Source organism: Cyanistes caeruleus, chromosome 2 (assembly GCF_971803275.1).
Source record: "Cyanistes caeruleus chromosome 2, bCyaCae1.hap1.1, whole genome shotgun sequence".
Taxonomy (NCBI): domain Eukaryota; kingdom Metazoa; phylum Chordata; class Aves; order Passeriformes; family Paridae; genus Cyanistes; species Cyanistes caeruleus.
In genome coordinates this window covers 94,157,502-94,168,331 of record NC_141702.1, presented here as the reverse complement: position 1 = coordinate 94,168,331, position 10,830 = coordinate 94,157,502, and the positions used below count along the sequence as shown (strand labels likewise).

The 10,830-nt window shown below is 51.5% G+C and overlaps 1 protein-coding gene across 2 annotated transcripts; it reads left to right on the top strand.

Moving 5' to 3' along the window:
* Nucleotides 1–632: 632 nt before the first annotated feature.
* SIX3 (SIX homeobox 3) lies at nt 633–5,745 on the top strand. Of its 2 annotated transcripts, XM_086878394.1 has the most exons (3): nt 633–1,922; nt 4,227–4,413; nt 4,803–5,745. In XM_086878394.1, the coding sequence occupies exons 1-3, from the start codon at nt 1,156–1,158 to the stop codon at nt 4,902–4,904; spliced, it is 1,056 nt and encodes a 351-aa protein (XP_086734520.1). In that variant the 5' UTR covers nt 633–1,155; the 3' UTR covers nt 4,905–5,745. The 2 variants fall into 2 exon arrangements, with proteins under 2 accessions (XP_086734520.1, XP_086734519.1); XM_086878393.1 differs by lacking the exon at nt 4,803–5,745 and having other exon boundaries at nt 634–1,922; nt 4,227–4,599.
* The last annotated feature ends 5,085 nt before the right edge of the window (nt 5,746–10,830 follow it).

Here is a 10,830-nt window from a genome sequence, read left to right as displayed (position 1 = left end):
CGTGGAAGCGAGGAGTGGGACGGGGGAGGCAGCGGTCGGGGCGCCGCCGGGGTCGGTGGCGGAGCCGGGCGGCCGGAGCGGATCCAGGCTGGGCGCCCTGGGCGGCTCCCGGCGGAGCGGCCGCGGAACTGCGCGGGCAGCGGATCCCCCGTTCCGCGGAGAGGGGCAGGGAGCAGGAGAGGGGAGGAGAGACTCTCCGGTGAACCAGGGCTAAACCCAGCCTGTACTGTATGTGCCTGCTTCTGGGAGGGTCACCGGCGTGAGGATGGGTCTAATGATCTCATCTTTCTTTTCTTCCCCGGCACTATTAGTGCTCAGATAGGCAGAATGAAGTGAAACTACGTGCAAATCATGTGTAAATTGTCTCAGTTAGGAGCCCTTTATCCGAACGTGTATCCCAGCCTGGCCCATTTACTTTTCCCCCATATCTCCTTTAGCTTTAACGAGGCTCGTTAAGATCACAATAATATTCCACCCTCTAATTGCTCATCCCATTCAACAAATATGTGCACACTGCTTTTCGCATTATTTGATCCCTTATTTAGGAGGGGTGTGGAGAAGGAGGGGGGAGAGACAGAGAGAAGGGGAAGTGCTGAGATTCGGAGTTGCAAAGATTAAGGAGGAAAAAAAAAAAAATCCAGACAACAAACCAGGCTTTTCCACCAACCGCCCGGCTTCCCTCCCCCCCGTGCATTTGGGCGAAGTGGTAAAAACCTTCCTTACGTACTCCGTAATGATTGGCAGGGCTGACAGTGATTGGCAGCGGCTGCCATGGCAACGCCACAACGACACTCAGAAGACCAATAGAAAAGCGAAACAAAATGTTTCAGCTCTGCACTCACTGTGGATTTAGGGGAGATATTATGAGGCTGTTGTCATTAGGGCGATCGCTGTTGAATCACTGAATCCTGACTCGGCGGCGGCGCGGGGCCGGGTGTGTGTGAGTGCGTGTGCGTGTGGGGTGTGGGGTGTGTGTGAGCGCGCGTGTGCGTGTGCCCGCGTGTGCGTGTGAGTGTGTGTGCCCCCGTGCCTCTATGTGGCTGTGTGTGCGTGTGCGGGTGTGGATGCGTGCGCGGTGCGTGTGCCCTTTCCTCCCTTCTTCCTCCCTTTCTTTCTTTTCTCCTTGATTTATCTCCCCCTCTCCCCGGTCATCCCATGGTGTTCAGGTCCCCGCTAGAGCTTTATCCCACCCATTTCTTCTTGCCAAACTTCGCCGCCGATCCGCACCACCGCTCCCTCCTTCTCGCCAGCGGCGGCGGCGGCGGCGGCAGCGGCAGCGGCTCGGGCTGCAGCCCCGGTGCCGGCGGCGGTGGAGGCGGCAGCTCCCGGGCACCCCACGAAGAGTTGTCAATGTTTCAGCTGCCCACACTCAACTTCTCCCCGGAGCAAGTGGCCAGCGTCTGCGAGACGCTGGAGGAGACTGGAGACATAGAAAGGCTGGGGAGGTTCCTCTGGTCGCTGCCGGTGGCGCCGGGGGCATGCGAGGCCATCAACAAGCACGAGTCCATCCTCCGCGCCCGGGCGGTGGTGGCCTTCCACACGGGCAACTTCCGAGACCTCTACCACATCCTGGAGAACCACAAATTCACCAAGGAGTCCCACGGCAAGTTGCAGGCCATGTGGCTCGAAGCGCACTACCAGGAGGCCGAGAAGCTAAGGGGTCGCCCGCTGGGGCCGGTTGATAAATACAGGGTGAGGAAGAAGTTTCCGCTGCCCAGGACCATTTGGGATGGCGAGCAGAAGACGCACTGCTTCAAGGAGAGGACTCGCAGCCTCCTGAGGGAGTGGTACCTGCAGGACCCTTACCCCAACCCCAGCAAGAAAAGGGAACTGGCTCAGGCCACGGGGCTCACCCCCACGCAAGTAGGCAACTGGTTCAAAAACCGAAGGCAAAGAGACAGAGCGGCGGCGGCTAAAAACAGGTCAGTGGGGCTGCGGTGCCACGCTCCGAGGCGGGGGACGAGGTGGGCGGCGGGACCTTGCGGGCCGAGCTCCGCTGCTCGGCAGCCGCCCGGGCTGCGGCGCGCCTCCGCCTCTCCTCCTTCTCTTCTCCACCGGGGAGAAATCGGCTCCCCCGCCGGGCGGGTCGCCCTCCTCCCGGAAGCCACGGGGATGCGACGGGGATAGGCACGGCTCAAAGTTGCCTGACGTGCCTCCAAGCCTGCCCCGGCTTCCTACGGGCTCCCGGGTTGCGGACAGGGCTGGGGCTCCCGGCGGGCGTGGGCAGCTCCGCGGGCTCGCGTGTGTAAATGTGCCCGGAGCGCATCGGTTGCGGCCGGGGCAGCGCCCGACTCTCCCGGCCTCCCTCCCTCCCTGCAGCGGCGGCTGGGGCGGGGGACGGAAAGCCCCGCGGCTCCGGGTCGGTGGGCTCCGGTTTGGCTTTCGGCTTGCCGGCATCTGTGCCTGGCCGGGCCCTGGCGCGGTTCCCCCGCCGACAGGCCGAGGCAGGCTGTGCGGTTCAGAGCGGCTTTCGGCGGTGCCGCCGGCTCTGCTCCAATTGTTCGTGCTGCTCTGCATGCGCAGCGGGACCAGCACAGGCGTACCCCAGAGCTCTTTGGCTCATGGAGAAGCGAAAAAACAAACAAACAAAAAACATTTAAGAGACCGGGAATCTTTTTCCCCCCTGCATTTCCATTTCTGTGTTTACACCACATGGCGACCTGGCCTCCTAGTCTTGTGCTTTCTGTGCATTTACACTTGCATTTATTTGTTTTCGTGTCTCTCGGTGTCTTTTTTTTTTTTTTTTTTTTTCCCTTTCTGTTTTGCCATGAAAAAAGCGAAGCACCCTTCTTCCTTTCTTTTGCTTGCTTTCTTTCTTTCTCATTACTGTCGTAAAAGTTATTTTGCAAATGGAAATGGATCCTTAATCTAGTTTGACACACTGGTTTTATTTCAATTTAAGTTTCGCTACCACTGTAAGCGTGTAAACAAAAACTCCTTCTTATAAATGCTGTCTCTTAAATTCTTCCTAATTATAGCACTGGTGCTACTGATTAAAGATTCTGTAGGAGAAATGCAACCTAAAAGTGCCTGGCTATTTAATTTCCATTAAATGGAAAACAGATCAGCTTAGGACTGTAAATAAACAGAAGTTGCCTGCGGATGCTTTTGTTGCCTCAACGCTGTTGACAGCAGATGAATGCACCAGGATTTTTTAAATGGGAGAAAAATCAAAGACGCTGAACTTAAAATAATGAGAAATGTAGAACAAACTGGCTACGTTTTTTGTGTTCTTTGCAGGAAGTTAAATAAAAAATACCCCGGTGAGAAACATTTGAGCAAAGAGTGTGTTTTGATTCACACTGGCAAACTGGCAATCCTAGGCGCTAGAGGTTGAGGCTGGCTGCTCAGTCCAGGACTTCTAGCTCTTTTCCCTGAATTAGGCTTTCTTTGGGTTTTGAGTGGAATAAAAGGACCCAGAGGAATATTTACAATACGCTAGGGAGCCTAAAAAGTATTTATTGCCTCTTAAAAAAAATAAATTCAAAGGTAATATTTCCTTAAGCGTTGACAATGAAAGAACAAACACTTTAAAGCTGATTATTGCTTTCAGATGAAAAAAGGACTTAAATTCAAGGAGAGAGAAGCGCTGTGTTCCACATTCTCCTTCTTTTATTTTATTCATAGCGCCGTGTCCCTGGGACAGGACCCTCTCTGCTTCGCTACCGCAGACCCAGAGCGTCTGTGCGCTGGGAAATATTTATTTGGGCGGGTGTTAGCTAGGGCACAAAATGGGGATCCAGTACGATTCTTGCCCGCTACGGACCGCTCCCTGAAGCTTTTCGCGGTGTTAAAGGGGCTCACCCACACAAGGATTCTCCTAGGCCCGCCGTGCCGAGGGGATGAATGAATGGCGCTCCGGGGAAAGAGAAGGCGCTGCTCGTCCTTTCCGAAGGCGGGCGCGGGGCAGCGCCCGTCCCGTTTCAGACCGCGGCCCTGTCGCTGTGCGTGCGCTGGGCTCCGTCCCCACGGGCCGGCCTGGCCCGGCCCGGGCTCACGGCTCGGCCCTGCATCCCCCGCCGCTCCGGGCTGCGCGGGGCGCTGCGGGATAGCGGCCGGGCCGGGCCGGGACTGCGCCCTGCGGCGGAGGGTCCGCTCCGGGCAGGACCGGGCCCCGGGCGCGGGCGTCCCCGGGAGGGCGCAGGGTCGGGCGGGCGCCGTCCGATTGGCCGCGCCCGGTGTCTGAGCGGGGCTGTGCTGTTGTTTTGTCTCCCGGCGCGATGCAGGCTCCAGCACCAGGCGATAGGACAGAGCGGCATGCGGTCGCTGGCAGAGCCCGGCTGCCCGACACACAGCTCGGCCGAGTCTCCGTCCACGGCGGCCAGCCCGACCACCAGCGTCTCCAGTTTGACAGAAAGAGCCGAGACGGGCACTTCCATCCTCTCGGTAACCTCCAGCGACTCGGAATGTGATGTATGATATCGGAAAACAAACAAACAAACAAAAAAATCCAAATCCAAACAGCCAAGCACCCTCTCCCCGTCCCGAGCAAAACAAACCGAGGCAACCTAGAATCAGGACACACACACGCATGCACGCACACACACAGCTGGGAGGAAAGAAAAGGCCAAACCCGACCCAAACATAATAGCAAACAAACAGACAGGGATCAGAGAATCCACCACCACCGTCAGCCAACACCACCACCAAGAGATGGAGCTAAAACTTCAACAGTCACAAACGCTGGTGCTGCAGCGGGAAGGGTGGGGGGGAGGGAGGGAAATAATAATTATTATATATATAAAAAGAAAGGAAAAAAAAAAAAAAAAACAAAGCAAAAGTGACAATTGTATTCTTTTTAGGACAAGCACGATTTCTCCTTTGCGCTTTTCCATGGACGCATTTCACCCACTTGCATGATGATGATGATTAAATTTGTATCTGGGAAAAAATATTCTCTATAGTAAAGGAAAACAAACAGAAACCAGACAAACAAATGCAAACTCCGATCGAATTTGTACAAAAATCAAAAATAAAAAAAAAAATTAAAAGGAACTCCTTGAAGAGGGAAATAACAAAGTTTATCGCCTTTTTGTTGGTCCTATTTCTCTCTTTCTCTTCCTCTCTCTTCCTCTCTCTCTTTTTTTCTTTTTTTTCTTTTTTTTTTTTTTTTTTTTTAGTCCAAGTGATGGTTCAGCCAAGATGCAATTTTCTGTTTTTTTGTTCCGCAGACAATCATTTTATTCGTAAGCACCTTTTTTTCTACACTTCTGTCACTGCCTGTGTGGGTACTGGTTATAAATGTGGAAAAAGAATAGTTATGACTGTAACAGATTTTTATTTTTATTTCAAAATTTTATATGAATTATGTATATCTTAATGATGCGGTCATTTTCCCAGTTTGTAATATATGTGTAGAAATGCTTGTATATGATATTTGCTCTCCTCTTTCTTTCTTCCTCCCCTCTCTCTATCTCCCTCCCACCCTTTCTCTGTCTCTCCTTTTTATTTTCCTTGACTCGGTGTTCCTTGCACAAACTTAGCTGTCAAAATCTGACGTGCTAGGTTTCCAAAAGGGACCTCAGCGATAGAAAAAAAAAAAAAAAAAGAAAAAGAAAAAAAAAAAAGCTTAGGGTGCAACTGTAGTTATCTTATGCAAAAGCTATTTTGAGTATTTCATAGCAGCTTTGGGGGGTCTCTTCTTAAACTCCACGTAGGACGCTTAAACTATTGTTTCCTTAACTGCGTGTTTATCTATATGTACAAACTTTCTAAATCAAATACAGTATTCCATTTTCTTATCTACCCAGCGATGTCGGTGTTTCTGTTCGCCACGGAAAATCACTCCTTCCCCGTGGGCTCCTGGCCCCGCACTCTGTCCCGCCGCGGGGCTCGCAGCGCTGCGCGGCCCCTGCGCCCCCGCCTTCCCCGGCTCGGCGGGCACCCCGGAGCGATTTTACAGGGACCGAGCGACCCTGCCAGGAGGCTGCGGGCGGCAACGGGGGCACGGTGCTGCGATAGCGACGGCGGCGAGGGGCACGGCCGTGTCCCTCCGTGTCCCCTCCGCCACGGCGAGCTCCATCGTTTCCCCCATCCCGGTTATATTTGTGTGTACCGCGAGCTAAAAAGCTTTCCCCGACCGCCTGCCTGCAAGGACGGGTGTCTCCAGAGAGCGGTTAAGACATTTCGGGATTTGTTTTGTAGCTTTAAATGAAAACAAAAACAAAAACTCCTCGCCCTTAACGGGTTGCAGCTCCTCCCCTCGAATCCGGAGTATATTGTGATGTGCTGAAAGAAGCCTTTATTTGCATGACTAACAGTATTTCAGCATCTTTCTTTCCTTTTCCTTTTTTTTTTTTTTTTTTTTTTTTTTTTCCTTAAAGTTTGCTTTGCCCTGGGCAGATTATTCAGCCGTGAATTAGCAAAGGGTAAATTCTAAACTTGTTTTTACTTGAAAATACAATTTTGAATATTAACAGGGATTTAGAGAGAAACGTGCCTGGAATTTCTTGACCATTTCCAAACTAATATGGACTTCCGATCTACCTTTGTGCTGCTCGAGTCCTTTCTCCCTCTTCCCTCCTTTTTTTGGTGAAGTCCGAGCTAGGTCTGAGGAGAGACATAGAAAGTGCATAGGCTCTTTCCCCCTTCCTCCCCCGCCTCAAGAGCCTACCTGTGGATTTGGGAGAACCGCCACAGGGTGCGAGATTTCAGACCAAGCCACTAATGGGTAATTTTGGGGACTAAACTGCAGTGTGAATACATTCACACACCTGAGGTTCCCCTGAGGAAAGGCCGTAGGGAGCAGGTCCCGGCGTGCGGCGGGAGCCACGGCGGTGAAGGGCACGCAGGGCCCGAGGCAGCGGCCGCCCCGTCCCTGCTTCGCCTCCCCCGCCCCGCGGGCTTCGCCCGACGCGGGCCCCGCAGCGGGCTCTGCCCCACGGGCAGCTCCGGCCGTGCCACCGGCCCGTCGTCAGCACGAGTGGGGAGTCGATAGAAAAGAAATTCCGGTCGTACGAAACCGAAGTGGACGGGAATTGCCTGGGGGCAGAAACACAATAGGGCTCCCGTGTTCCGCGTGGGTGCTGTGATGGACCTGGTTCTTCCCCTCCCACGCGCGGCTTTTTGAAGGGGAAAAATATTACCCGGGAGGGGATAAAAGGTTCTCCGGTGGCCGGCACCATCGCCGGGTCTCACGCTAGAGCTTGGGCTCCTTTTTCTCTCCCAGCCGGCAGAGAGGCAGTGGAGAAGCCTTTAGAAGAACGAACTGGCCTTCCAGCTCTGGGTAGGAAGGTCTTTGATGTCAGTACATCGTTTTAAAAGGCAGTATTTCTGTTTCTCTCTGGTAGCAGTGTCGTTCTGATCCAGCAGTGTTTTAAACGGAATTTAATACCTGAAAGATTCAGAGGCGTGAAAGTTTGGGACATATTTTTTTTTCTTTCTTTTCCTTTTCGCGTCTCGAAGCTGCAGCTAGAAGGCGTCAAGCCGGCAGCAATAATCTACCTCAGTTCAGCCTCACACTGATAGGTTTGGATTTTTCTTCCCTCTGAGTAAGCCTCCCGAAAATCGCCCTGTCGTGCCACGGCTGCTAGGGGAGGCCAGAGATCGCCCTTAGCCTCGCCCACCGGTACTTGGCCTTAAGCTCCAGCGCAGCTTAAGCTTAAGGGCAGGGCCTTTACTCTCCCACGCTATTTGTCACCCCCACCCCCAAAAAGTTGTTCCTTTGGTCGTATCCCCAGCCCAAACCCGAAGACGGAGCTGCCCCAGCCGCGCTGGGGGTGTCCGCCTCTCCCTGGAGCGGGCAGGCTTGGTGGGGGGAGAGGACACATCTCATCCATCGGGCCTTGGTGCCTGCACGCTTTCGGGGTGCCAAGGGTGCAGATAATGATACGCCGTTTCAAAGCCGGGCTTTCGTAATGGATAAATTATGTTGTTTTAGGATTTGCATAAAAAACCTGAATGGCTGATTGAGGTGTAAATCTATGAAAAGCTCCATTTAAGCCTTCTCACCCACTAAGTCCATCTGCCCCGGGTAGATAGGGCCTATCGAGCCCCGCCAAACCGGAGGGCTGCCTCCTCCCTGCCCCTGGCCCGGCATTATCCACAGGCCCTCTCCAGCATTAGTTTGTTATCCGCGCCGAGCCCGGCCGCTGATTAAGATGAAATTACTCAGAAGATGAAGTGCGTCTGATCAATATTTAAGAGAAAGCCGGAGGACAGGAGGCAGATGGCCGGACCACGGCAGCCCACCGAGCTGCTTCCCCGGCCCGCTCCGTCCCGCACCGCCGCCTCCCGCCCGCCGCCGCGGGGGCACTGCCCCGCCCCGCCCGTCGGAAGTCGGGCCGCGAGCAGCCGGTTCCGGAGCAGTTTGGAGACCGTAGTTAACCCCCTCACCGCTCACCCCTCGCCTATAACGCCGCTATAACACTGCCTTCGTCCCCAGCTAGCTCCTGTTTGCGGATTCACGGGCGTGCGAGCCACCCGGCGTGGAGGTCTGAGGACCACCGACGCCACCTGTCTCTCTCCCTCTCTCCCTCCCTCTCTCCCTCCCTCCCTCTCTCTCCGTGGTCGCTGCCCGAGCCCTTTAGCATGGCCGGGGGTCCTTTGTGTGCCTGCTGGGCCACGGCTGCTGCTGGCCCTCCACGGTCAGACGTGGGCTTCGGTCACCCTCATCTCTCTCTGTCTGATCAATTACAGCAGCCTTTTCGAGGGACTTGAATCTGCTTGCCCGTTGCCCTTAATTTTTAGCATACCCAGATGAGGTTACTGCCCCGGCCCGAAGTGAAAAGAAATGTGGACGTTGGTGCCCTGGTATTGCTCTGATTTCCTCGGTTAGCTGAGCACAACTTTCTATTCGTGTTTATTCATGCAGCTTCTTATTGAGCTCCACATCGCACTGGCCTGGATTCCACATGTAGGGAGAGGACAGACAAACATTGCCTTTTTCTAGAGTGCACACACGCACACGGGTGTGCAGACTGACACACTCCAGTACACACACACACACGCACGAGTACAAAATGCAGAGGGCCACATCACCACCCCGCAGAGAGCCCGGATACACAGAAGTTTGCAAATGGTGTATAAAAAAGGGGCAAATGAACCAAACCATCCAGTTGCAAACTGATCAAGGGATGGAAAAGGCAGGGAGGTGTGTGTCTGTGTCTCTGTATGTGCAAGAAGGAGTTGGGAAGGGAAAGCGCTAAGGATATTACCGACAATCATGGCAAATATTCTCTTCTGGTACGGTAATAACAAAAGGCAAAAGCTGTTGGGTTATAGCTGTGGTTAAATAATAGGAAAGGGATTTGTGTTGCTGTGTCTGGAGGAAGGACAGCTGCGAGGTTTTGTTTTCGACGTTGTTCCTTTTTAATTTTGAAAGTAAGGTAGTTTCAGATCAGGAGGCTTCAGAGTGGCTTGTCACCTCGCGATCTGCAAGAGAAGAAAGATGTTAAAAAGTATTGAATAAAGTATAGATGTAAATATCTCTAAATACCTCCAAGTGCATGGTTAGAATTCCTCGCTTACAGCGAGGTGAAACAGCAGAATCATTTCTCCCTGTGGCAGACCAGTCCTTTGCCAAACAGGTAGGAAAAGTAAGATGAGAACTACACTAGAAGTCAAGATTTACAATAGCTAAGTCCGGACTGTGACTGACTTTCATTCCAGTCCTAGTTATTAGAGGGGAATTTACCTATACTACAAATACTTGGTTGTGTTTGTTGTTTTGGGGTTTGTTGTTTGGTTTGTTTGAGTTTCTTGGGGGGTTTTTGGGTTTGAGGGTTTTTGTGGGGCCTTTTTGTTTGTTTTCATTCTTGTTTTTGCTTTAGGTTTTTGGGTTTTTTTTTGTGGGGATGATTTTTTTTGGGGGGGTCACCATAGAAGCATCATTAGGGAAAGTTCATTTAATAATAAGGTAACTTAAAAAGTATTTTTTCAGAATTGCTTTCCTACTGGATTAACTTCTCTAGCAATATCTGGTAACAATAAAGTTATGCTGCAGTTTACCAAAACTCATGAATTTCAACACGACCATGTCTAATCGCATGGGTGTGTGTACGTGTGGACAAGGGTGAGCCCACACACCAACAGAGCGTGGCTGGATGTGTGCACTCCACAAGGGGGGGAGCTGATGTATACAATGTCCAAGCATAGAGAGGCATATATATGTGTACACACATATGCATGTTTTCAGATTAAAGGAGCTCTTGTAATATCTTGTAGAACACCGAATATTACCTTTTAATATCTAAATAGGTCAGTAATACAGTTCAATAACATTGGAGGTGTCTGTATATTCTCTCTCTTCAGTCTGTGATAAAACATTCTTTAAGACTATTGGGATTTTACACTGTAATTCTATTAAATAGTAATTGAAGGGGCGCGAGAGGCTATGATACAGGATCAGCAGTGTGTAAGCCATCCGTTTGAACTTTAATTTGGAATCATAGGCAGATGGGATCATGGCCTCTTTGTGGTGCTTGCAGATTTAAAACTAGCCGGCACATGGAGGGGAAAAAAAAAACCCTGCAATGCAGATTCATTCATTAAACATGAAAGGTTAGTGCTAAAGAGGATAAACGTTTAGACGTCTAGGTAAATACAGAAATATACTTCACTTTCTTCCCTTCACTCCTATCATTACCCCCAACTATCTCAGTTACTGATTTTCTACTGTTATTACAAATAAGTTTTCTTCATATCCCCAGTGGGGATAAGCATACCTGAATGACTTATTTATACCTGCATTACAGTCTGTCTGTGAAACTTGAATTCCACTTGCAGCCGGGGGGGAAGACAGATTTATTTATTTATTTGTTTGTTTATTTATTTATTTATTTATTTACTCCTTTGCTGCCTCTTCCTTGTTCTTCCTTGAATCCTTTTTAA